General features: G+C 36.6%; 1 protein-coding gene across 1 annotated transcript; it reads left to right on the top strand.

Annotated features, from left to right (window-relative positions):
• The first annotated feature begins 834 nt into the window (after positions 1-834).
• Positions 835-1,807, top strand: LOC131055972 (early light-induced protein 1, chloroplastic). Its single transcript, XM_057990290.2, has 3 exons — positions 835-1,059; positions 1,151-1,204; positions 1,288-1,807. Exons 1-3 carry the CDS (start codon positions 931-933, stop codon positions 1,630-1,632), a joined length of 528 nt encoding a protein of 175 aa, XP_057846273.1. The 5' UTR covers positions 835-930; the 3' UTR covers positions 1,633-1,807.
• The last annotated feature ends 24,159 nt before the right edge of the window (positions 1,808-25,966 follow it).

Here is a 25,966-nt window from a genome sequence, read left to right as displayed (position 1 = left end):
CATCATTAAAATACCAATATACCTACATAAATAATTAATTTCTAAGTGTTGTTAACAAGAAACAATTGAATTGATATATCTTCCTTTTTTTTTCTTATATTATAAACTTATACATAGACACTTTAAAAGTTAATTAAATTTACAATCAAGATGATAAATTAAAGTCATAAACTATCAATCATCTATATATAAATGAATTATTGATTTATTTACTCATGATTATTATTGATCAAATTGAACATTTATTTAACGTTTTTTAATTAGCTTTGATCCTGGGAGATTATAAAAATATGCATCTTGAATAATATATCATTACCGACCTTTATCATTCAAACGAAAACCTATACAACAAGAGAAAAGAAAAACGGAGACCTATACAACAAGAGAAAGAAAAACGGAGACCTATACAACAAGAGAAAAGAAAAAAATTAGAAACTAAATTGAACGGTCACAATGACAGAGCGCGTGTTTTAATTGAACTTCCCAGAAAAAAAATCGCAAACACATCTCAAATTTTTGTCCCAATAACAACTCAAATTACCAAAATATCTTTCTATACTCGTTTCCCTGAAACGCTGTAGGACTAAGCAAAGTTTCAAAATAATATCAAACTGAAACTCGAGTGACGTTGAGTGAACAACAAATCGGCAGAATCTTCACGTTCGGGAGGCGACTAATGTGTGGAAACTTCACCTCAACAAATGTGCCGATAATTAAACAGCCACGTTTTCATATGTTCATCCACGGGATTGTAAATTCACATCATTGGCTTCCCGCACTCAGCCCATTTTACACCACCTAATTCGATCCTTCCCAAGCTATAAAGCCAACAACGAGTCCTCAAGGAGGTATTCTAACTATCCATCATTCTTAAGCAAGTCGAAAGGAAAGTACACTCGCAAAGAATTCATCTTTTCTTAGCACTCATCAATGGCGGCCGTGGCTTCAATGACGATGAAAGCACCCGCAGCCCTTAACTGCGGGGCAGTTCAAAGGAATAGTATGGGTCGAATCAGTAGATTACCGAACAGTAGCCTCAAAGTCAAGTGCATGGCAAAGGTTTGTTATTTCGCTGTTGTTCGTTTAGCTATTTTCCTCTTTATTCTTATGCAGCTTTGGCTAATGCGTTTTATTTGGGCACGCGGATCAGGATCCAAAGGAAACGTCCGCTACTGAAGGCGTTTCTCCTTCAAGCTCTACCAAGGTAAGAAACGCTCTAGTTGCCCAATTTATAGTTTATTTATATGATGTGGACAATTCATCTGATATAGGAAATATGGAATCCAGGTGAGTACGAAATTTGGCGACCTGTTTGCGTTCTCAGGACCTGCGCCGGAGATCATCAATGGAAGGGCGGCTATGTTGGGGTTCGTGTCGGCCATTGCAGTGGAGGTGGCGAGCGGAAGAGATTTGTTGTCGCAGTTGAATAGTGGAGGACTGTCGTGGTTAGCGTTAACTGCAGGATTAATGACGGTGGGGACACTGGTGCCCCTGTTCAATGGAATATCGAGGGAGAGCAAGTCGCAGCAAATATTTTCATCCACAGCAGAAATGTGGAATGGGCGCTTTGCTATGCTCGGCCTCCTCGCTTTGGCTTTCACTGAATACGTCAAGGGTGGACCGCTTGTATAAACACCTTAATATCTATTTCTATTCAAACACAAGCTCCAGTACTGGAAGATCTCACATGGCATTCCATGTTCCAGTGGAATTTTCGTGTACTGTTTAGCATGTCATACAGTTCAATTATACAAAACCTTGTAAAAAAATTCAATCTTATACTATAAAGAAAGTTTGAGTTCAACGACTAAGGCACTTAACTATATTTTGAAAGCTTGTTAAACAACAAATGCAATGAGACTTCTTAGCGTTTAAATGCCCTTCTGCGTTTCAATTATGTTCAAAATAAATCAAATCAATGCAAGAATTTAAATATATGGTGAACTGTAAGATTTCTCATTGGTCTACCAATTTATGTAGATGCATATGTCAATACATTCAGTCTTATCATACATCTATTGGTTTTACCCGGGCACTAATTCATTCATATTTGTTATGTATCTTGATTTAATCATTCTTGTGGCTTAAGTCATTTCGAGATGCATAAAATTAATTGTGCGTCTTACTATTCGATTCTTACAATTTTATAACTCAAATTCAAATTTTAGTTTACTCATAAATATTTGTTTCTTGTCAGAGCTAATTAAACACATGTTTGTATGATTTATGGTTATGTTCTTGTATTTAAAGGCAAATTCATTTGTATTCTTTCACAACCTGTCCTATCTCATTGACCATTGATTATTTTGATAATTATATGCATATAATTTTAGGAACACTTCGATTAAGACATGTAAAAGGAAAAGAATTCTATATACAATCACTCTAGGCCATTTGCATGCTTGAAGAGTGATATCATTGGTCATAACTATAAATCTATTTCTTTCTTTGAATTGAGTTAGGAGAACTTGTCCACTAGTGATCTAGTAGCCTTCCAAAGGTACTCATAAATATCAATCGTCTAGATAGTAAAACATAAAAGAGTGATTTCAACAAATTGGAAACTAAGAAAACATTAATAAGTCAATACAACCAAATTTAATCTTCAAACACTTAATAAGTCAATAAGCATATTAAAACTTGTCTTTCTAAAACTAAATACAATTAAACCTCGTATTTAATATTTCAATCTCTAAAATCAGTCCACATTTATTTTTTATATTACTTGATTAGGCTTGAGAACACATTTACTGAATATGGGAGATGGTTTTTCTTCATCAAAAACCAAGTGACGATGAGTTCCAATGTGAGTCGTGATCAATACAACGTGATATATGATTTAATAGAGCATTAAAGAATATGTGAGAAATTTCATTTTGAAATGTTACATTTCTCCACTTGCTCCACATTCAAGATGACACATATATGGGTTATCGCTTAACTACGTGTTCCTCCTTTTATGCACCCAAATTGCTTATTCGACCTGGCCCAATTCTCACCATCCAAAATAGCTCCAAGAACTAGTGCTTGTATCTGGATGAAGTGCAATGGATACATAGATAGTAATTTATAAATTTTAAATGTCGTAAAAGGTTTATAATTGAATGTATGTATATATAATTTTTTTTGATTAAATAAATAAATTATAAATAAAAGTTTGTATTAAAAATAATAAACAATTTCAAAATACTAAATATCATTAAAAAATAATTAAAATATTATGAAAAATTATAATAAAATAATTACTAAAGATATAATTTTAATAGAAAATAAGAAAGAAAGAAAAAAATTGGAAAAAAGAAATGCTCATTAAACATTAATTCAAAAATGCACTACCTTTGATTAAAACTACTTGAAATGTTTGGGATTTCCCCCTCCTTTTTTTTAAGAAAGATATGTGTTGGTTAATACTACTTGAAAAGCTTGTGATTTCCAACGTCCTCCTTTTAAATAAAAATAGGTGTTTTTTTTGTTAAACATTAATATTTTGGTATCCTTCCTCAATATTAATGTATACTAAAAAATGATTTAGTTTAGGTTAGTGTTACATATAAAATTATATGCTTAAAATTTAAAAATTATAAGGTTAATTATGGACATTTTACAATTTTATAGTGATTAAGTTAGTTTAGGTTAGTGTTACATACAAAGTTATAGGCGTAGAATTATAAAATTGTAAGGTTAATTAGGTTAAAATTATAAGGTTAATTAGGTTAGTGTTATAAATAAAATTATTAGTTTAAAATGGACATTTTACACTTTTGTCTATAATTAATAGTTACACACAAATATAATGGTACTAAAAATATCAATCTAAAAAATTGAACTTATAATTTAAAAAAAAATTAATATCTTATATTATTGATTATTTCCTGAAGCTAAAATATTAATATATGTTTTACTATCATTATATTTAAATAATTTTAATATATAATTAATATTCATTTTAATGATGAGAAAACTTATCCACTACATTTCTAAGAATAATAAAAATATAAAAAAAACAATTTTATTATTAGATCAAGTTTTAAAAATAAGTTTTTTTTAAAAGAGATATATAATGCTACTAAAAAAAATAAATAAAAAATGAACTTTGTTTTTTCAAAAAATTTATATATTATATTAATGATTATTTTCTTAAGTTAAAATATTAATGTTATGTTTTTCTATCATTTTGTTTATCTTTAAATCTAAAAATTTGAACTTATAAATTTTTTAAAAGTTAATATCTTATATTGTTTTTAATTAGGATAAACAGTTTTTGAGGGGACCTAGAACCCCTTACATCAGGTTTTGAAGGAACCCAAAACCCTTGTATTCTACTAGGATCTGAAACCCAAAACAAATAGCTGCTAATGATACATCAAAGACAACCAACAACCTGAAACCAGCCTAGCAGCAAAGAGATATCAATGAAACCTAGCTGAAAGAGGATGATGCCAAAGCCTTTCACTAACACAAGGGTTTTATCAAGGCTCCCTTAACCTTCAACAGAAACCAAGGGTTTTTCCAAGCATCCATAGCCTAATTAATGGGTTTTACATGGCTCACACAACCAACAACATTTTGGGTTTTGAAAGGGCTCCCAAAACCTACAAAAGAAGGGTTTTCTAGGCTCTTGTAACCTATAGTAGAAACTCTAGGCCACAACCAATGCCTGGTCTTGACCAAAAATAAAAACTGGCCAGACTGGGCCCTTGAAAACTGCCAGCGTCTAGCCTGTCCATGAGAAGAGTAAAAAACATAGGGTTTTTCCTAGGTCCCTCAGCCCCGAAGATAATGGGTTTTACAAGGCTCCCACAGCCTGAAGTAGGGTTTTTCCAGGCTCCCTCAACCATGAACAAGGGTTTTACAAAGCTCCCACAACCTGAAAACAACACTAAAAATATAAGACCCTCCAATCTCTCCACCTCAATAGAAGAGATCAAGAAGAACATAGTAGAAAGATCAGTCTCAGATCTCATCCAACCAAAGGTCAACGCAACATCATCTTCCTAGCATTAGCCACAACATCCACCTCCACCTCAATAGAAGAAATACCATCTCTAACAACATCCATCTTCACCTCTAAAGAAGATGGGACCACCTCAATAGGAAGAACTGGAGAAAATCATAGATGTCGAGGAATAAACCAAGAAATAGGGAGAATACCAATAATAGGGCCATTAAAGATATACACAATCATAACTACCCACAAAGAATGTGCTTCAGACTGCACAAGGGGAAGCATTTCCCACAACCATCTCCGCAAAGAGAGCACCAAACAAGAAGGGCATATGAAAAAAAACAATAATGATCAATACCTTCCAAAGAAAAGAACATAGACCTTGGGCCACATCACAAGAGATCCAACAACCCAAAACACCACCTCAAATGGGGCCTTCAAGACAACAAAGAGAATGCAAAGAGGATTCACAGTCCTACATCTAAGAGACATCTCTTCTTGATCCAAACATGTCACCTCCACAAGGAGAAAGAGGACCACCTCCATAGGGAGACCAAAAGAAGAGACCCAAATAGGCATCAAGTGGCTGCACCAAAAAATAAGAACACCAAGGTCCTTGAGATCCCCTAGAAAAACACTCCAAAGAACAAAACCCTCATCCCAGCAAAGGCCAAACAAGAAGTGGAAGCAACATCGATAACCATCGAACAACCACCAAAAGACCTAGAGCAACAACCACAAAGCCCAACAAATAGGGGAGGGACAAAGCTTCTCCGACACCAAAAACCAAAAAAAGAACAGAGGGCCATCATCGATCCAGATCTTAGCCTTCCAAACACAGATGACCTCCAAAGAGAAGAAAACCCCCAAAGTACCTCTAGAAACAACCACTGCCAAAGGAGAAACAACCACCAAACGGGGCCAAGGGAAAAAGAACAAGGTCGAAGCAAACCAGACCACCAGCTCAGAAACAACCTCAACTTCGAACCCTGCAATCCTCCAATCAAAAAAGGAACCAGAAGGGACAACGAAGGAAAAGCCACCAGAGAAACTACAAGAAAAGAGCCCCCAACCGAAGCATCGAGGACAGCCCAAAAAGAGGGCAAAGCACAGAAAGAGCAGACCCCATCCCCAACAAAAACATCAAACTCCCCATCGTCGTTTGTATCTGCATCACCCTCCCCTTCTCCTCCCAGGTAACTTCGTGAAACCCTCCCGCACACCTCTCCTCCCGCCCGCTGTATTGTCCTCATCTTAATATCTTATATTGTTGATTATTTCCTCAAGTTAAAATATTAATATATGTTTTACTATCATTATATTCAAATAATTTTAACATATAATTTATATTCATTTTAATGATGAGAAAACTTATCCACATCTCTAGGAATAATAAAAATATAAAAATTCTTTTTAATTATTAGATCAAGTTTTAAAAATAATTTTTTTTTAAAGAGACATTTGTTTTTAATGATATATATAATGTTACTAAAAATATAAATAAATAATTGAACTTTAATTTTTCAAAAAAATTATATCTTATATTGTTGATTATTTCCTTAAGTTATAATATTTTTTTTGTATTGATAATAAGGAGTTCAACAGAGGAGCCCAAAACAGCTCAGAACGAGTACATCAAAAAATGAGTCACCACCGAAAATTACACTTTAGTACATATATGGAGAAAAAGTAAATATAACTTAAAGAGGAGCATCCCAGAAATTGTCCACCCAGGCAGACCAACCGAGAGGGCCTTCCATCCAGATTATACTTTTGTGAGCTTGCACCTGGGAGAGTAAAGCAATCTCATCCATCCTCGTATTAGCACTCTTTCTGATTTCTTCCTTGAGTTTATTGCACGCACTTTCAAAAGCCCGTAAGTCTTCAAGGGTTCTTCGCCACATATAACCATTCTTTAGCTCATAGTAATAGAACGTAGCCTGTCCCGCCTTGAGAAACCTTTTCAACTTCTTCCTCTCCATAATCATAGAAACCTGAACCTGGATGAAAATTTTAAAGTGTGTGAGTTTCCTGGAAAACTCCGTAAGAGCCCTTGGCTTACCTTGGTATTTCTCCTCATTCCTGCACTTCCAAAGCTGCCACAAAATATTAGAAGAAAGCATGTTCCAGAACATATTAGCATCTTTAGGAATACCAGAAATATGACAAGTGATAATATCAAGAATACTAGCAGAAATCGGATAGAAAATTCCAAACATGCCCCATATTTCTTTGGCAAAGAGACAGTCAAATAGAATATGCCTCCCAGTTTCGGGGAGTCTACACAATGAGCACAAATCAGAGTCAGAGTTGCAAAATTTAATGGGGAGCTTATCAAGTAAAACCAGCCATTTAAAACAATTAATTTTTGGCTCAATAGGTGTCCTCCATAAGAGAGAGAACAGCTTGTTCCAAACTTTAACATCTAAAGAAGAGTACCAAACCTTGTTAACATGATTAATGATATCATGAGACTGATTGAGAACAACATAAATATCCTTGGCTTTGATTTTTGACAAGACCACACCATTCGGCCACCTGCAATGGAGATATCTATGAGAGTCGACATGGCACATTGTAGGAATGTTTCTGACGGCCAATCGAATCATACTGTATGTCTTCTTTTGAGAATCAGGTATGTTAAACTTGTTTTTGATAGTCTCCCAGGATAGAAGGTGATCAGACTCAAAGAGATCAGCGAACAGCTGGATCCCTTTCATAGCCCAAGCCTTGGCAGAGCATCCTTGCGAAAGAGCAAGGGGCTTCCCATGAACAATAAGATTCCACCAAATAGACCTTTCACCATGCAGTTGGTCCTTATAATAACTGTCCTTATTAGATAAGTGTTTCTTAGCAATATCCCAAGCCTTCCAAATTGACTTAAACACAGCCGAACCTTGAACAGTGACAGGAAAGTCACCAAGAAGAAGATCACCTAACGGGAGATTTTTCCAAAATTTAGCCTTCCTGGGGAACCCTCTCTCAATATTATGTCTAACAAGAACCTTCCAAGGGTTATTACCTTCCAGGGAGTGAAATATCCATTTAGAGGAGAGAGCGATACCCTGAATTCTGAGATCCTTTAGGCCAAGTCCCCCGAGAATCTTATCAACATGACACCAGGACCATTTAACAGAATGATGCTTCTTAACACCTTTGCCATCAGACCAAAGGAAAGTTCTAATAGCACTTTGAATTTCTTGAATTTGGTAGTTTCTAAACAACCAAGCAGATGAGTAATATATACTGTATGATGATAATATTTTTTGGCAAACTTGGATCCTACCGGCTAGCGAAAGAGTTCTATTGTGCCATTTATTAAGCTTATTGAGGATCTTGTCCTTGATCCAAAGCCACATATTTTTGAGGGAGGGGTCCACAGAAAAGGGTATCCCCAGATATTTCACAATTTTACTAGGGCCGGCCCAAAAAAAGCCGGAACTAGCAAACCACTCAGGAGGAAACTCATCCCAGCCAAGACATATTGACTTGGCATGGGATATACGAGCTCCCGAAGCAGAACAAGAGAGATCCAATTTACCTTTAAGAGCATTGAAGTTATTCTCAGTAAGAATGAAGAAAAGAGCAGTGTCATCTGCAAACTGACAATTCAAGAGCTCTTCATTATTAGGAAGGCAGATACCTCTGACATTAGGGGAAACAGAAAAATCTCTGAGGATAAAAAATAAAGCTTCAGACGCAATGACAAATAACGCAGGGGCTAACGGACACCCCTGTCTGATAGACCTACTAAGGGGGAATGAGGGGGAGGGAATACCATTGACCTCAACAGTAGCACAGGCGTCCTTCAGGAGGGTTTGAACAGCAAGGCAAAAAAAAGGGGGGAATCCAAAGGCTTCCAACATCATTAAGACGAATTTCCATTGAATTCTATCATATGCCTTCTCAAAGTCAAGAAGCAGCATAGCAGCGTTCTGTTGGGAAGCCTTAGCCCAATCCATGGCTTCCCAACTGGTGATCAGATTTTCAAGAATATACCTGCCTTTAATGAAGCCGGTCTGTGAGGGATTAATAAATTTAGGTAGAATATCGACTAATCTAAGAGCAAGGACTTTGGCAAGAACCTTATATGACACATTGAGCAATGTAATGCGCCTCCAGTTTTTTATGAGAGCCTTATTGCCCTCTTTAGGGAGCAGCTTGATAGTGCCTTTATTAATATCTGGTCCTAGGGAGCCTTTAGAAATAGCTTCATTATATAAATCCAGAAGGTCTTTACTAATCCAGTTTAAGTTAGCCTTATAGAATTCCACAGGGAAACCATCCGGACCCGGGGCCTTATCATTATTCAGGGCAAGAACCGTAGCCTCAATCTCACTTAAGGAAATAGGCTCAGCCAGCCTGGTGACATGATTAGGATCAAGCTTAGTGGGGATAAGCGACCTGCACTTGGATCTATAATTATCGGCCTCCATCGAATCATCAGAAGAAAACAGAGTTTTATAGTAGTCAACAAACGCACATTATACTCAGCGATTTGCAAGTTAATGTTCAACTATTTTTCAGCAAACCTGAAGTCCTTGGCCTTCTTTTGGCCAATCGTTTGAAGGAAGCTCGTCCAGGTAGAAATATTGTATAGCCACATATCTAACTTAGAACAATTCCGAAAATTAAGTTTATTAATACCATTGATAATCTGCAATGCAACCAGGACGTCATCGTCCATAAGAAGACTGGTATTAAGAATGAATTTGTGCTTCCTGGGGAAAGGATTGGCAGGAGTAGAAATGAAGTTAACACGAGCAAGAATAGGGTGGTGATCAGAAAGAGTAGTGGCAATAGTTTTAACGATGCTGCCAGAATCACAAGGAATGAAGGTAAAAAAGAATTTGTTCGCATAAAAACGATCAAGTCTAGAATAGATCCCGGAAGGACCCTGTTGAAAGTTGCACCAGATGTGCCAAAGGCCTTGGTGGATGGCTTTATTACCAGTCAGTGGGTCGAAAAGGTTCTTGGTACTAATGAATCTATTCCAGTGATCCAACTCATTATTATTCCAATTAAACGAATTACCACCAATTTTATCCTCCTGCGATTCTATCATATTGAAGTCACCCCCAAAGAACCAGGGGATTTCAGGCAGGGAGCATAACCAGTCCCACAAATTACCTCTTTCTTTGGCATCATTAGGAGCATAAATAGAGCATATGCCAAAGGGGAGGTGGTCTTGTTCAAGGATACACCACACCGCCCTTTGACATGGGGAGCAGCCATGTTGGACGATGGACTTTTCCCACTTAGGGTTAGCCAATATGGCGACTCCCCCCCTGCCTCTATCATGATTTGTGTAAAATTTAACTGCATCCTTCCATATGAAATTAAGATTAGTATCTAATTTAAAACCAGTAGATTTAATTTCCTGTAACATAAAAAAATCAATGTTCTGCTGAGAAGATAAAACCCGCTTAATAACAAATTTCCTGTCAGGAGACTCGAGCCCCCTAATGTTCCAAGATAAGCAATTCATGAGGAACTTAGTTAAGCTGAGGTGATGCAAAATTACCGCCTTTAACAGAACCAGAGTCAACATCCATGTAGGGAGTAACAGCTTGGCTTTCAATGGGTGGACCCGCTGGAATGACTTCCAGCATGTATCCATCCTCAATCTCTTTAAATTTTTTTTGAGGAGTCTCCTTTTTCTTTCCAGAACATCGGGTAGCAAAAAGCGAGACGATAGTCTCTTTCCTCGAATTGATATTGTTACTTCCAAGATTACCCGCACTCACATGACGGTTAGCGGTAGAGACAGCCCCCAGGTGGGTATTAGTATTATGCATGTTCTTAGTAGTACTCGCCTCTTTCCTTATCCCTGAACCATGATTTGCTTTCCGCTTTTTTTTATCGCGAACCAAAATAAAACCATCATCGGAATTAAGATCAATGCCAGAAAAGTCCACAAGGGATGGTTGGGTTTCCACGGTGGGGCCAGAGACATCACGGGGCGTATTGTCGGAAACCGGTGACAGGGTTGAACACATAGGGTTACTATTGTCAACGGCACTGGTCGGGGTGAATGCATTATTAACCTTAGTACCTGCATCAGTATTTTCTTTGGAAGGAGGGGTACACTGGACGCCAGAAGGGCTTCCATCATTAATGGGTGGGGTAGTATGGACAACTTTAGGGTTTCTAGGAAGATTCCTCTTAATAATTTGACAATCACGCCTAAGATGGCCTTCCTTGCGGCAAAGGAAGCATCCATTCAGACCACCCAAGACCTCAAGAGGACAGGTAAAAGACTCATTCGCAATATCAACCACAATAGACTCAGGGATTTCTTTGCCAGGTAACAGAGAGATGAGCAGTCTAGCATCCATATTGGGGACAAGCCGCGCAGACTCGTCCATACGGATCGTTTTTCCAAGCGGCTCCATCAACTGAGGCAAAAAACGCCAAAGAAAGGGCGGAACATTTTTAACTAATACCCATCTGGGGGCAGCTAAAGCCAGCACCTCGTCATGGAGTACATCCGGCGACCATGCAAGAGCCCTAAAGGTTGATGCACCCACAGACCAGAATTGTCTTTTCAAAACTTCCTTTTGAGCCTCCGAATTAACAAAAAATACAACATACAGACCCTTTTGAATCTGTCTACAGAGCAAAATATGGTAACCTAGCTTATTATTCCAGAAATTGTGAAACCAATCATCCATAAATTTCCTTGGCGGGTACTTATCAATTTCAGTGGCCGAAAAGAAAATTGCGAGATTACACAGCCTATTCTTTCCTTTAATATTTCATCCAGCATATCAGAGTTAGGAATAATAGAAAGAGATACAGAGGGAGCCGAGGGGCTCTTACCAGCTTCTGATGGCGCTTCATTCGAGCTAGGGGAGATAACATCAAACCTGGCTTTACCATTGAAACCAGCCGTGGAAGCCACAGCCTCAGAAAACGATTTAGGTCGAGAAATGGTGGGTGCAATACCGGCTTCACCGTCATTGCAACCATCAAGTAAATTCTGCACGCGCGATCCATTATGATCGCCTGTGTCTTCATAACGCGCCGTAGAGGAGGGAGCTAGGGAAGCGGGCCGAGGTGCCAGGTGTTGCCCGGAGCCGCCGGGATCACCCGCGGCCGCAGGTGGTGACGCCACCATCAGGCAACTTGCCTGATAGACATCAAGATTTTTTCAAACTTGCTCTGCCATTTTTCGCACAATTCGCTCCGTTTTTCGCACCGTCTCAACCTCCAATGTTTTTTCCAGTTATAATATTATGTTTCACTATCATTATATTAAATAATTTTAACATATAATCTATATTCATTTTAATTTTAATGATAAACATTTAACTTATCCACTACATCTCTAAGAATAATAAAAATATGAAAATTCAATATTAATATTATGTTAAATAAATTTAATCATAATTTATATTCATTTTAATGATGAACAAACTTATCCACTACATCTCTAAGAATAATAAAAATATGAAAATTCTTTTTATTATTAGATCAAGTTTTAAAAATAATTTTATTTGAATCAATTTTTTTATTTATTTTAATAGCAAACTCTTATTATTTTGAAATTATTCATAGTAAAGACTCTACAAAGATTAAAAAAAATCATTAAACTAATTAGTTAAATTATTAATAAAACTTGAATGTGGAAACTTTTATTTTATAAAAATCAACTTGTTGTATCTAAAACTTGTATTGAGTCCTACAAAGATTAAAAAAAAATCTATTAAACTAATTAGTTAAAATTATTTACTAAATTGAAAAGTGAAAACTTCTATTCTATGAATATTTAACTTTAAAAATTCTACCCTTTGTAAAATTGAAACAAAGTTCTAATTAGAGATCTAAAATTGGAACAAAGGTTGAACCTTATAAAGTCTATCGATTCTAAAATTGGTACAAAGTTTAAGAAATTTTAACAAAGATTAATTAGAGAGATTGAATTAATGATTGAAGCTTACATCAATGCATAATTTTTCCTTTCTACTAAGAAATGAACCTTAATATTAAAGTAGGCCAACTTATGAAAATATTAATTCATATATTATGTACTGGCCAAAATTCTTTTTATATGATTTAGCGTAGACTAACTGTTGGGTATATGAAGCCCAACAGTCACATGGTTGTTTTTCTTCCCCATAGACTCTTCATTTCATATATAAGATGTCTATATAAATGATTGAGTGCAGTCATGTATGTTTTAGTTTGATATTGATTAATACAGTTATCCCTGCTTGAGAGTGGACGTAGGCGATTGCCGAATCGGTGTAAATCATGTATTGTCTTTTGTTATTTCTTTTTTTATATTTTGTTTTCATTTCTTTGCTCATTTTTAATCTTCACAATTGGTATCAGAACTATGGTGAATGTTGAGCAAAGATGAGATTCAATTTGGTGGTTGATCCTGGAGATGGGTTCCCTTATTTTTTGTTCAATCCCAGAGCTAGGTGCTTTTATGTTATCAACAAATGGGCTGAAGTTTCAGATGATGAGGACGAATCAAATGATGAAGCCGAATTAGTCATCAAAAAATTTCTTGGTAGTCTAGACTCGGTAGAGAGTGGTGTCCAAGTGGAGGTTGAAACCAAACATCATGTTCATTGGTGTGATGGCTGGAAAAAGGAGGAAACTTCAGCTGAAGAAGAAGAGGATTTGTTGTATTCATTGTTTGAAGAAGAAGAGACTGGTTTGTTTTCCTTCCAAGATAAGGAGGATGCCTCCCGGTGTGAGGAGGATATAGTATTGAATCTAGTGAATGAGGATGACCCTGAAGAAAAAGAGAGTGATGATTTATTGTTGCAAATTGAAAAAGTATAGGAAAAGTAGAACGCATTGACTGCACACGATTGGTATCAAGGTGCTACACAATGAGTAGCAAGGGCCTCGTACCGAGTTGCAAATACAACATCTGCAGTGTTATAGGAATCACTTACAGTTTCCTCGACAGAGACTTTGTTGGAGTACAAAGGAGGCGAAGAGTCACTGTTAAGGAAGGTCAGAAGTTAGGAAGAGAGAGAATTTGATCTTAAACTGAAGGATACAGAGCTCACATTGGACCACACAGGGTAGAGCAAGAGTAAATGTGCTCCAAATATAGAAAGCAAGGTAACCATGAGAATTGGGATTGATGTGTGGAGGCCCTGTGAAGATTTCAAAGAGTGCGGTTTGAATGAAATTTGCAATCTCGATGGAGATTCATCCACTTTCATTTGTCCTCATAGATTTGATGCTTCCAAAGGATTCTTTCCTAACGTGTCTCCACAATTGAATAAGTGCAGTGTACCTGAAACAATACAGTTGGTTGGCTACTCTATTTGGTTAGAAAATGAGCCAAGAAGTTCAGTGCAAACACAAGGCAAAGGGTTGGTGGATTTTTTTCGAAATAGTGTAGAGAACCCCCTCTGGCAGGTGCAGAGGATGAATTTTGAGATAGCAGCTGCTGATGATGTTTTGCTTGCTAGAGGTTGTGAGGTTTCTAATCTACCTTTAGTGTTATATGTATCGGGTGAGGAGTCTGTGGAGCAGTCAGAGGCCATACGCAAGCAATATATATTAATACCCATGTCTGTATACACCACTCTATGGGTTGATCTTGAGCAGTAGCTAGGTGCTCAGCTGGTAAAGTAGATGGACTCTCTCGCTAGCATGGTCAAAGCTCTTGAGGACCCAGTCTCATAGAAGAATGGCCCCCTAAGTTTTGCTGAAAATTATGTAGAACATGGGAGCAATGCATCTAACTCTGTTTGCCTTGGCTGGCTAAAAGATCTCGTGAATAATGTGCCTTTGGCCATTTTAAAATGCAGAAAACCTAGTCAGTTATCAAAGGGTGGAGGGGATGACTATAGCTTGGGAGACCTAGAGTTGAAGTGTTGAGTTCTTGCCTTGTAGGGACAAGGTAATAGTGGTAAGTGGAGACAAGGAAGGACATTTAAGCTTGTGGGATGCAGGTTGCAGCAAAGAAGAGGAGGCCCTGAAGCTAGGCCAAGATTTTTTTGAACACATTATCAGTGACCTGTGTTGTCCCAAGCTAAGGTTGCTGAGTGGGGTTAGGGATGTGGATGTCATCGCCTTTAGAGGTGATGGAAATGAGTTTGAAATGTCTCCAATATTAAGCTCTAATGTGTTTGAGCAGCTTGTGGAGAAGTGGAACAAGCTGTGGAACAAACTTTTGAAGTAGAGGAAAGATAAGGCTGTAGAGAATGAGCACGATTATGGAAATATGGAGAATTCATTTCAAGATGAAGCTTACAGTGATGTTTCTAATTTTGGCATAATTGGTGAATTTGTGATGGAAAGTGTTTTTAACTTCGATTTGACTTGGAGAAGGCTTGTCCGAAGCATTTGTGAACAAGCATTCACTAAATTAAAATCATGCAGGAAGGATGTAATGTGACTCAAATTGGAATCAGGGATGTCATTGTACATGGCTGTATCGGTTGGCCTTCACGTGGGAGATTGTTGGGTATATGAAGCCCAACAGTCACATGGTTGTTTGTCTTCCCTAGAAGACTCTTCATTTCAAATCTAAGATGTCTATATAAATGACTAAGATCTAAAGATTTTACCAAAATGGGAGCTAATAATAACTAAGATCTAAATATTTTAGATCTTAGACCTTATCCTGCCAAATTAAGAAAGCCCACGGTAAAAATAAATAAAATATAAATAGAAAAATATACCATGATAAAATAGTGTCATGGAATGCTTGTATATTGTGCTGCAAATTAATATTTATCACTTGTCTACAGGATAATATATGTTACCCCAATTCCATAGGGCACTTAGTGAATAGTATTACGTTTTAATATTATAATGTAATGTTTAATTAAAAATCTAACAACCCATACAAATGATGAATTTAGAACATGAAAGGGCATCAAATTGCAAAAGATACAATATAACAAGTATCAGCCAAGGAAGAAGTGGGTAAAATGTGTTTTATGAGTTGGCTTAATTGTTTCCACACAAATTCTAAATTAGGCTGTCCATTAAAATTTCTTATGCTCAAATAACGAAAAGCAGTGAGTTATAATACAATAAAAACATAACAAAAACTGTTTCTGATTAAAAATTTGTTTTTACATCTCTATACGTAGTTTTCTTATTGAAATTGTGGAGAAGAGGATAGGGAGGTGGATGGAGAGGAAGATGCCTTGGCAGTGGAGGTTGTTGGCTTGGGAAAGGCTTTCTGTGCACAGTTTATTGTTTTCCTAGCTACTTTGGTTGTTCTTGTTGTCACCTTATTTTTCTTGGGGGCCACCATGTCATGGATTGTGTAAAGAATGGACTCTCTCCTATGATGGATCTTTAGTGATTTAGAGGCTTATCTTTATAGTGATATTTTTGGTTGTTTCTTTTGTTCCTATCCTCTTCTTTATATTTTGTGGGCTTCATTGTTCCTATTCGGAGCACAGTAGTGTTTTTTTTTCCTAGAGGCAATGGTGGTTGTAGGGTTTTGTTTAACTATTGCAGTGTGTAAGGAGTAACATCTACATTTCCATGGTGATCCTTCGGTCTTCCCCTACTATTTGGAGAGTTTTTTAATTTTTTAGTTTTTTTTTCCTTCACTACCCTAATCCAACTATCATGTAGAGAACTCTTTAATGCAGTACCCCTATTTTTCATCATACACCTTCTACATTGATAGACTTTTATTGGGGGTTGTGAGAATGTGGAATACCCATCTTGGGGTGATTCTTGTAGATATACCTCTTCTAGGTTTGAGGGGCCTGGCTTGGGATCTGGGTTTATGATGCCCTATCTAGATTTGGTGGGATTCCAATTGCTTTTTTTGAACACTACTAAATGCTAAGATAGGGGGTGAATCAACATATACTAAAATTTAATCAAATTAAATTGCTTAAACCTTGATACATGGATTCAAATCAATGTGCATGAAAGTAAACAACAAAAAAAACAAATGAATCCATACAAGAACACTAAGATTTTTATGTGGAAAACCTAAACTAGGAAAATCTACATTGAGAATCAAACTCACAATATGTATTAATTATTTACAATATTTTAGGCTATAGGTGAGGGAGCTCACTACTCTGGACTTACAAGCTAAGGCACACTACCTTAGGGAAATATACAAAAAAGGGACTTGGATGACTAAAGATCACTTCTTTGGGGCAAGATACAAAATGATTGTTTAGATACAATATGAACATTACATATAAAATAACATCTATCAATATTCAAACAGCAGTTCACAAAACAATTCACTTATGTTTGCTCTACAACATTTCCAAATTGTTATATTGTTTCACATTCATAACATACCTCTTACATATTAATCCATCATACATTTGCACACATACACATATTCACCTCTTTGAACACAACTAATCTATCCATTATGTATCAACTAGATCAACAATAATCTCTATTACATCAGCCAAAGAAAAACATAATGTGTACATATCATCAAAAAAAAGAAATTTGATGCAAAAGGTAAAGAAGATGTGTGAGGGTTCACACCAAGTTGGAACACCTTCCAAATATCACCAAAAATACTTTACATGTACAATTGTTAAAACAAAAATACAAAAGCTAGTGCACACCAATATACTTAACTCAAAATATCCTAATTTGAACCCAAAAATAGAAAAAGAGATCACCCACTAAAGAAGAACAACACTTTAGGAGTGATAATAACTGGTCCACAACATCCTTCAAGGAATATCAAGATGACGAAAGCATTGCATTCCTTCACATACTCCTGAAAAATACCAGAACTAGTAATAGACAATAATGTGACCTACAAACAATCATCCAATCATCTAGACATCTAAAATCAAGCTACCAAAAATATATCTAGTGCAAACATTTATTCTAGACAATGATATTGTTCACTAGGATAGTCAGTAAAACTAACAATACTACTTCCAAACTTAACAAGTAACATTAATCCTCTAGGAATACCTCATGTCATCAACTTAATCCATCTAGAAAGCACAACATTAATTTGTAAATAGATTTGTATCATATAACCAATCAAATAGACAATTGAACTAGAAACTATATACAATCAAACATTAGGAACATAAAATTTCCATGCAAAATACTGCACCATACATTACTACTATACATCACTTTTTTACAATAAATCATTAGTACCAATCCATAATACATTCATACTAACATTATAGAATATCTAGACCAAACCAATAACCAGATAAACCACCAACAACTGAACCATCAATAATAATCAACAACGGGTTTGACATTAATGATAAAAAGGACATATATAAGCAAATAACTTTCACCTAACCTCCCTTTGTGGTCTCCTTTTGAGGTGGAGGCTATCTTTCTAGAGGTTAGCTGAGGTTATTGTGGTTTTGGAGACTAAACATTTCTCAATGGAAAATTAATTCCCTATTAGAGTTGGTTTCTTCTTGTCAGTTGTGGGTTGGATGTGGTTACATGTGTTTAATCATAAAGGGCTTTGCTTCCCTCTTTCCTACTCCTGTGATGGCTTCTGACTTCTGCTAGGGGATGTTTTTAACTTCTTGGGCCTATGTTTCTATCCCCACTTCTCCTTGAGGGGGGATTATGTTCCTCTTTCACAATTTTTTTTGGATGCCTACTGCTCAGTGTGGTCTCCTCTAGGGTCCTTACTATCTCTGGGATCCTGAATATCTCCAAAACTTTGTGATATTTGTTGGAGATTTTCCTTCAAGGTGGACCTTCATAAAAAAATGTTATGGGAAGCCTTTCAAAACCCATTGTTTTTTTTTCCATTTTCTTGGTTTCCTTGGCTTGGTGCTTAAGGTTTTTGCAAGTTACTGGTTTGGGGTATTTTCCTATTTACCCCTCTATTCCGATTAGGTAAAAAAATTATATTTGATACATGTTCCTATTTGCTGGATGCTCCAATTGTTAGATTCCTTTCAAAAAAGGGTCTATGTTTTTTTGTGCTTGTGGTTTGTTGGTCTCACTTCTTGTGAGCTCCCCCTTTGTGTGCACCTATGTGATAGTTTTGTAATGGTTCTAACCTCTCTCAATTTAATCTATTTATAACTAATGATACACAAGTATACTTTAGATTCAAATCTTATTTATATTTAAGACAATAGGTAGTTAAAAAATATAAGATAAATTCTAATGTAGAAGTGTTAAACTTTAAAAATAAACATTAGGGAGTGTAAGATAAGTCAAATTCACAAAGATGTTAGAAAAATAAATATGCTCCTTAAATTGTTCAGGCCAATAAGAAGACACACAATCATTGAAGAAATAATTAATCTAGATGAAGGATATGAAGCTAAACATTATCATAAAAATAAATAAATACAAAACTTAAAATAATTGGATGTGAAACTTAGATCAATAACTAATTATGGGAGAGTGTTGTTTGTGATATTAGTAATTGGTTATCCTTGAGAATATTAATCTTGATGTCAATAATTGACTTTCCTTTTTTAAAGTTGTTTAAGGCTCTTTTTGATGAAGACATTTAATTAAATTTCTATTTGTCAAGCTCATTATATGATTGTAAACTTGACATTCATGAGTATAGACCAAATTTTTTGTTTCTTCAATGTGCATATATTTTGTTTTATAGATTATTGCACAATATAAATCATTCTCCATGATGTCGATATCCAAGTTGATATAGGGTGAGGTGTTGTTTATTAGAACATTTTCAAAATAGTTTCCTTGAAATCTAATCTACAATGACCCAAAATCGATCTATGTATGAACAATAAAAATTTATAGATCAATGATAGAAATAATCAAGATATACAATGCGATGAACTATTTCATGGATAAATATATCACTTATAAACTAATTATAACGTTTATAACACAAATAAGAAATAATCCAAAAAATAAAGGAAGAGAGCATGTGTGTTTTATTTCCATCATTAAAATGTCAAAATACCTACATAAATACTATATTAAAAAGAAACAATTGAATTGATATATCTTCTTCTTTTCCCCATATTATAGACTTATACATAGACACTTTAGAAGTTGATTGAATTTATAATCAAGATGATAAATTAAAATCATAAACTATCAATCATCTATATATAAAATTGAATAAATACATTATTTACTCATAATAATTATCATGTTGAACAAATTCTATATTTATTTACTCATAATTATTATCATGTTGAACAAATTCTATATTTATTTATTTTTAATTTTTTTTAACTTTGATCCTACTAGATTATAAAAGCATGCATCTTGAATAATATATCATTACCGACCTTTTTCATTTAAAAGGAGACCCATACAACAACCAAAAGAGAAAAATTCTAGAAAGTAAATTGAATGGTGACAATGACAGAGCGCGCGTCTTAATCGAACTGCATAGAAAAAAATTGCAATAACATCTCAAAATTTTATCACAATAACAACTCAAATTACCAAAATATCTTTCTAAACTCGTTTCCTTGAAATGCTGTACTACTAAGAAAAGTTTCAAAAGAAATTTTGAGTTCAACTACTAGGGCGTGTAACTATTTTTTGAAAGCTTGTTAAACAACAAATGCAATAAGACTTCTTAGCATTTAAATGCTCTTATATGTTTCAAATACGTTCAACATAATGCAAATCAATGCAAGAATTTAAATATCTGGCGAACTAGAAGATTTGGGTCTACTAAATATGATATTAAGAGTTATGTTTTGAATGATAGTAAGAAACATGGAGATCCATGTGAAAGAAGAGGGATATATAATACTTTCAATGATAAATTAACACATCCAATACATCTAACAATAATGTTTTTGATAAGGGTAAACGGGTTTTACAAGGACCCGAAACCTAAAGTTTTACAACAGCCGTCCAACAACCAATCCAGCAAGAAATAATAGCAAAACAGGGGATCAACCTCGAACAGAAACAGAGACAAAAAATGCAAACAGACAAGCTAAAGCAAAAAAGCTCTCAGTTGAGCGAGAGCACCAAATCCTTGTTCTTTTGGATGGAAAGCCTATTGATTTCCTCAAGTTCCTCCATGATGAATCTAGAGGTACCCTTGTTGTTCCTTTTGCTCCTCGTTCTCGAACTGGGTCCAGTGGTTTTGTTGTCTCCTGCAGCCGCATCATTTCCTCCAAGATCTTTCATCGGGTCACTGTGGAAGTATGTGTAATCAGCAACCATCTCGTTAATGTTTTCAAGACCCTCAATGCTGTTGTTCATGGCTTCTTTACTAATGTCGACTAGGTTCTTGAGATTTTTCTTAATCTCCGCCATGGATTGTTCCACCTTATCAATCCTCTATTCATGGTTACATTTCATGACCTCAACATTCTGAGAGAGTTTTTGAGTCATGATCATGAGTTTTTCTGGCTTGCTGGGTTCAGGGGAAGCAATGAAACTGTCAATTATTTCCTTAACCCCCATCTTCTAGGTCTCGATTTCATGCTCAACCCATTCCCAGTAGTGCTTATGTCTTCTGGTGGCTTCCATGACAAGATTCATCAGACTACCATCTTTCCCTTGATTATCTTTTTGGGCACTGATAGGGATGTCCATTTTAATCGCTTGGTCTATAATCTTTGGGCTATGATCCTTCATAGATAGATTTTTCTTTTTGGTGAGGTGTTTGGCCTTGGAGATCAGCTTGGTGTTGCTTTTGTATTTACTAGCTGCCCATCTGGGGGGGTTCTTTCTTTTGAGCATCTCAGGAGTGACCATCTTTTCCTTTTCATCTGCAGGTTCATATTCAGGGTCATAAACAAGAACCCCACTATCATCCAGGTCCATCTCCAAGTTAGAGACGTCTTGGACCTTCGTCTATAGACCAATCTTGGCAAGCGGGGGCACAATTTCAAGGGATTTGGCATGTTCCATGATGAGGATGATAAGTCCCTCATGAAGAACAGGGTTGCTAGGGTTTTCCAGGTTCTTTTCCAAGCTATTCCCAAGGGAGGAGGAAAGATAGTAGGGAACAAAGATAATTTTACCATGGTGGAAATGTTTTAAAATAGTGAAATGGTAGGAGAAGAGGCTAGAATACCTGCCATCAAGGATGATATATCTTATTATAAACTTACACATATCTGCCCATGGGGCCATGAGGTCTTTTCTATTGTAGCTGATGTCGGCCATCTTGGTGACTATAGAGCGCTCCTTGTCTTTTTCAAAGAAGCTCGAGAAGTCCTCCTCCCCTATTTTTTTGTCTCTGTAAAACCTTCTTCCAGTCGTAGCCACACCAGTGACCATCGCCACCAGAGTTTCATTAATCTGATAATTAGCACCATAAGCCCTGAGACTCCCTTTTTTCAATCCGTTGACAAAGGCCTCCGTAATCAGATGAGAGGGGCCATGAAGCCTATCCAGGTAGGGGACGAGACCACCATCAATGACTTCCTACCAGATATCTTTATTCTTTTTCCACTTATCACATGTAGAGGGCTCTTGTATGTTCTTATCCTCTCCCATTATGCTCCAGGACACCAAATAATAGGAGGTCACCATCACCAACCAGTCACAAAAAATGAGCCACGCCCAAAGGATATCAAAACAGTAGAAGAAAAGCCACACAATGGGATGGGAAAACCAGTCGCCAAGGAGGTTTCTAGATTTTGGATTAGAGAAAACCAGAAAGAGTTGTTTCCCTATCAACTCGGTCATGTCATGATGAGGGAGCATTGATCAACATAGTAATCATTATGTGCTAGATCGCACAAATTTTCAAGGAAATCATCCCTGCTACTCCACTATTTGGTTGCCATGTATCCCACCACTAGATTGGGCAGTAGATCCACTGCCTTATTGCCTTCTCGGTATATGTGCCATATTTTGAAATCTGTTAGATCATTAATTATATTTCATCATTCCTTGATCAGGCTGGAAATCGTCCAGCTAGGATCCGTGCAACCACTCAAGAAATTGACAGTGTTTAGCGAGTCGGACTCCAACCATACTTTAGTAAACCCCTCTCTTTTAGCCATGTGTAGCCCGATGTGGGTAGCACTGGCTTCCATATAATGGTTAGTCTGGGTGCACAGGGAGAGCGCCACCACAAAACCAATAGACCAGAGTGTTTCCTATCCACTCCCCTACACCCAGTGCCCTAGGATTTCCTTTACCCGCCCCGTCCATATTGATTTTGATCCAGCCCAAAGGGGGAGGATGCCAAACAACATTTTTTCTGCACTACTTTATTTTGTTGATAGGGGTGGCAATGTTCCAATCAATTTGCCACCGATTGATAGTATCCCAATCCTCTTGGAGGGTAGGAATGGGGGAGTCATTCTTTCTACTAGGGCATGCATGGAGAAAGTTCTCTTTAATAGCATTGTGTATTCTAAAAGCCACAACAAAAGGAGGAGAATCCAAGTCCCTGAAGACTATTATTTCTTTCTTTCTAGATGCTTCAGACAATATGAGGAAGAGAAAGATTCTAAAGAACACTTGAGGCCTGATTATCAAAAGGTCATTTCCATTCAAACCATATTCATTGAGTAGAAGGAGGGAAGACCCAGGAAATGTTCCAAATGTTAAGGAAGTTGTTCCATATATATCCTTGGTATAGGCACAATGCAGCAGAAGATGACTAGTATTTTCCTCCACCTCTTTACAGAGAAAACATCTGTTAGAGAGAGGAATACCTCTTCTGCAAAGATTATCAATGGTAGAGATCTTGCCCTGCATAAACAACCAGAAGAAGATGTTAATTTTAGGAATTAGGAGATTGTTCCAAATACCCACCCAATAGGGGGGGAGAAGGATCTAGAGATGAACTTATAGGCATCAACAACTTTGAACTTCCTAGAAGAGGAGGAGTTCCACAAAACTTCATCCTCCCCTTGAGAGTAGGGGATGTGGATGGAATTCAACCAAGGTCGCATAGGTCTTAGATCATTATCAATAGAAGAGAGGTCCATCCATTCTCCATTTCTAATGTAATCAGCCACTTAGGCGCCAATTTTTCTGAGGCATAATTTTTTGTAGGGGGGATCCCAAATAAAATTCGATAGGAGGCCCTCACTAATCCACCAGTCATCTCAAAACCTAATTCTAGTACCATTGTCAAGCATCCATCTGCAACCATGCAAGATAACTTTGGAGGAGCCAAAGAAATTGTTCCAGAAATTAGAAATCGCATTGGGGAGCTCATAAGTTTCCAGAGTATTTTGGATATCAATAATGTGATATTTAAGTTTGAATATATCAATCCATTTATTAGTCTCCTTAAGACATCTCCATAGCTACTTGGACATCAGGGCTTTATTGAAGTCTCTCAAATTCTGGATATCTAGGCCTCCCATGAGTTTGGGCAAGCAGACTTGATTCCAGAACACAAGGTGTAATCTATTTTTGGATTTAGTTCCAGTCCATAATTGTTTTTTTGAATTCTTTCCAATTTATCCGCAATTTTGGTTGGGATTTTGAAACAACTCATAGCATAAACCAGAAGGCTCTGAAGAGAGGCTTTGAACAGTTGGAGCTTGCCCGCTTGGCTTAGCAAGGTGCCTTTCCATCAAGCTAGTTTGTTATGGAATTTGTCTATAAGATTCACCCAAAAGGAGTCAGGAGCTGGGCCCTAGCAGAGGGGAAGGCCCAGATAGGAATTAGGCAAAGTTCCAATTTTGCATCCAATAATCAAGGCAGTTTTAGCTTTCCTATGCTTGGGGGTGTTAAAGAAAAAGATGGAGCTTTTAGCCAGGATAATTTTTTGCCCCGAACCATGTTCATAAATATTTAGAGTCGTTTTTAAATTCTTGGCTTCTTTGATCGAACCTTCCCCATCAAGAGAGTGTCATCCACAAATTGTTGATGAGAGCAAGTGGGGGCCTGAGAGGAGGGTCGAAGTCCCATAATATTGCCCTTTCTGACTTCCCTCTGAATTATTCTTCAAAGAACCTCACTCATTAGAATGAAAAGGAAAGGGGATAGAGGATCCCCTTGATGAATTCCCCTAGACCCAGAGAAAAAACCGGAGGCAGATCCATTAATCAACATAGAGAATTTAGGGGTGGAAACATATTGCTCAATAATCTTGATTAAGTTATCTCTGAATCCAAAGGCCCTGAGAATTTTGAGAAGGAAGCACCAATTAACACTATCAAAAGCTTTGAGAAGGTCAAGTTTCAAGATAAAACCTGGTTTTTTGTTAATAGAAAGGGAGTGGATGTTCTCATGAACCACAATATCAGAATCCAAGATCTGCCTCTTGGGGACAAACCCATTTTGATACTTAGAGATTAAAGAGGGAATGAAACACTTAAGCCTGAGCACAAGAATATTGGTGAAATTTTTATAAATAGAATTGCAAAGGATAATAGGTCTAAAATTCTGAAAAGAGAAGGCGTCGAGTTTCTTTGGTATGAGAACCAGGAAAGTGGCATTCAACTCCTTTAGGAGGGAGAGAGATCCAAAATATTCTTGAGCAGTAGTGACCACATTAGAGTAGATAATATATGCCAAAAGTTTTGAAAGAAAAAAAGAGGGAAGCCATCACATCTGGGGACCTTGTTACCTTCAAAAGAGAAAACAATATTGCGAACTTCTTTAGGGGAGGGGATTCTGGTAAGCTCCAAGTTCATGTCCCTAGAGATGATGGAGGGAATTTCCTGCAAGATTTCAAACCGAGTTGAAGGATCCAGGGGATCATCCACAAAGAGGAGATTGGAGAAAAAATTGATGGCTTCCTGACAAATCTCATCATGCTTGTCAATCCATCTTTGCCCAATCTGAATTTTGTTTATTCTATTGGTAGCCCTATGTTTAAGAGTCATAATATGAAAGAACTTAGTGTTTTTGTCACCGCTTTTGAGTCATAATGCTCTAGATCTCTGCTTCCAATATTCTTCTTCTTTGGAGATAACGTCATGCAATTTGGTCAAAATATCAATTTCTTTATTTGAGACATCAATATCACACCCGTAAGATTGGATATGTTCTTGAACCTCCACAATTTCTAGTTTGAGCTTCTCTTTAGCTCTGAAGATGTTGCCAAAAGTAGATTTATTCTAGCACTGGATATTAGACTTAACATTGGAGAGCTCCTTGACTATTCGAAACATAGACATTCCTTGGATATTAATACTCCACCACTCCAAAACTTTA

The sequence above is a fragment of the Cryptomeria japonica genome, chromosome 8 (assembly GCF_030272615.1).
Source record: "Cryptomeria japonica chromosome 8, Sugi_1.0, whole genome shotgun sequence".
In the NCBI taxonomy this organism is placed as follows: Eukaryota; Viridiplantae; Streptophyta; class Pinopsida; order Cupressales; family Cupressaceae; genus Cryptomeria; species Cryptomeria japonica.
Note: the sequence above shows the minus strand (reverse complement) of the source record. Positions and strands in the feature narration are given on the sequence as shown.

Bases quoted from the DNA above. Each gene is read 5' to 3' on its own strand.
- LOC131055972 (XM_057990290.2), top strand. From the start codon at position 931: ATGGCGGCCGTGGCTTCAATGACGATGAAAGCACCCGCAGCCCTTAAC. The intron at 1,060-1,150 runs GTTTGTTATTTC...CACGCGGATCAG, and splicing joins AAGTCAAGTGCATGGCAAAG to GATCCAAAGGAAACGTCCGC. The intron at 1,205-1,287 runs GTAAGAAACGCT...TATGGAATCCAG, and splicing joins CTCCTTCAAGCTCTACCAAG to GTGAGTACGAAATTTGGCGA.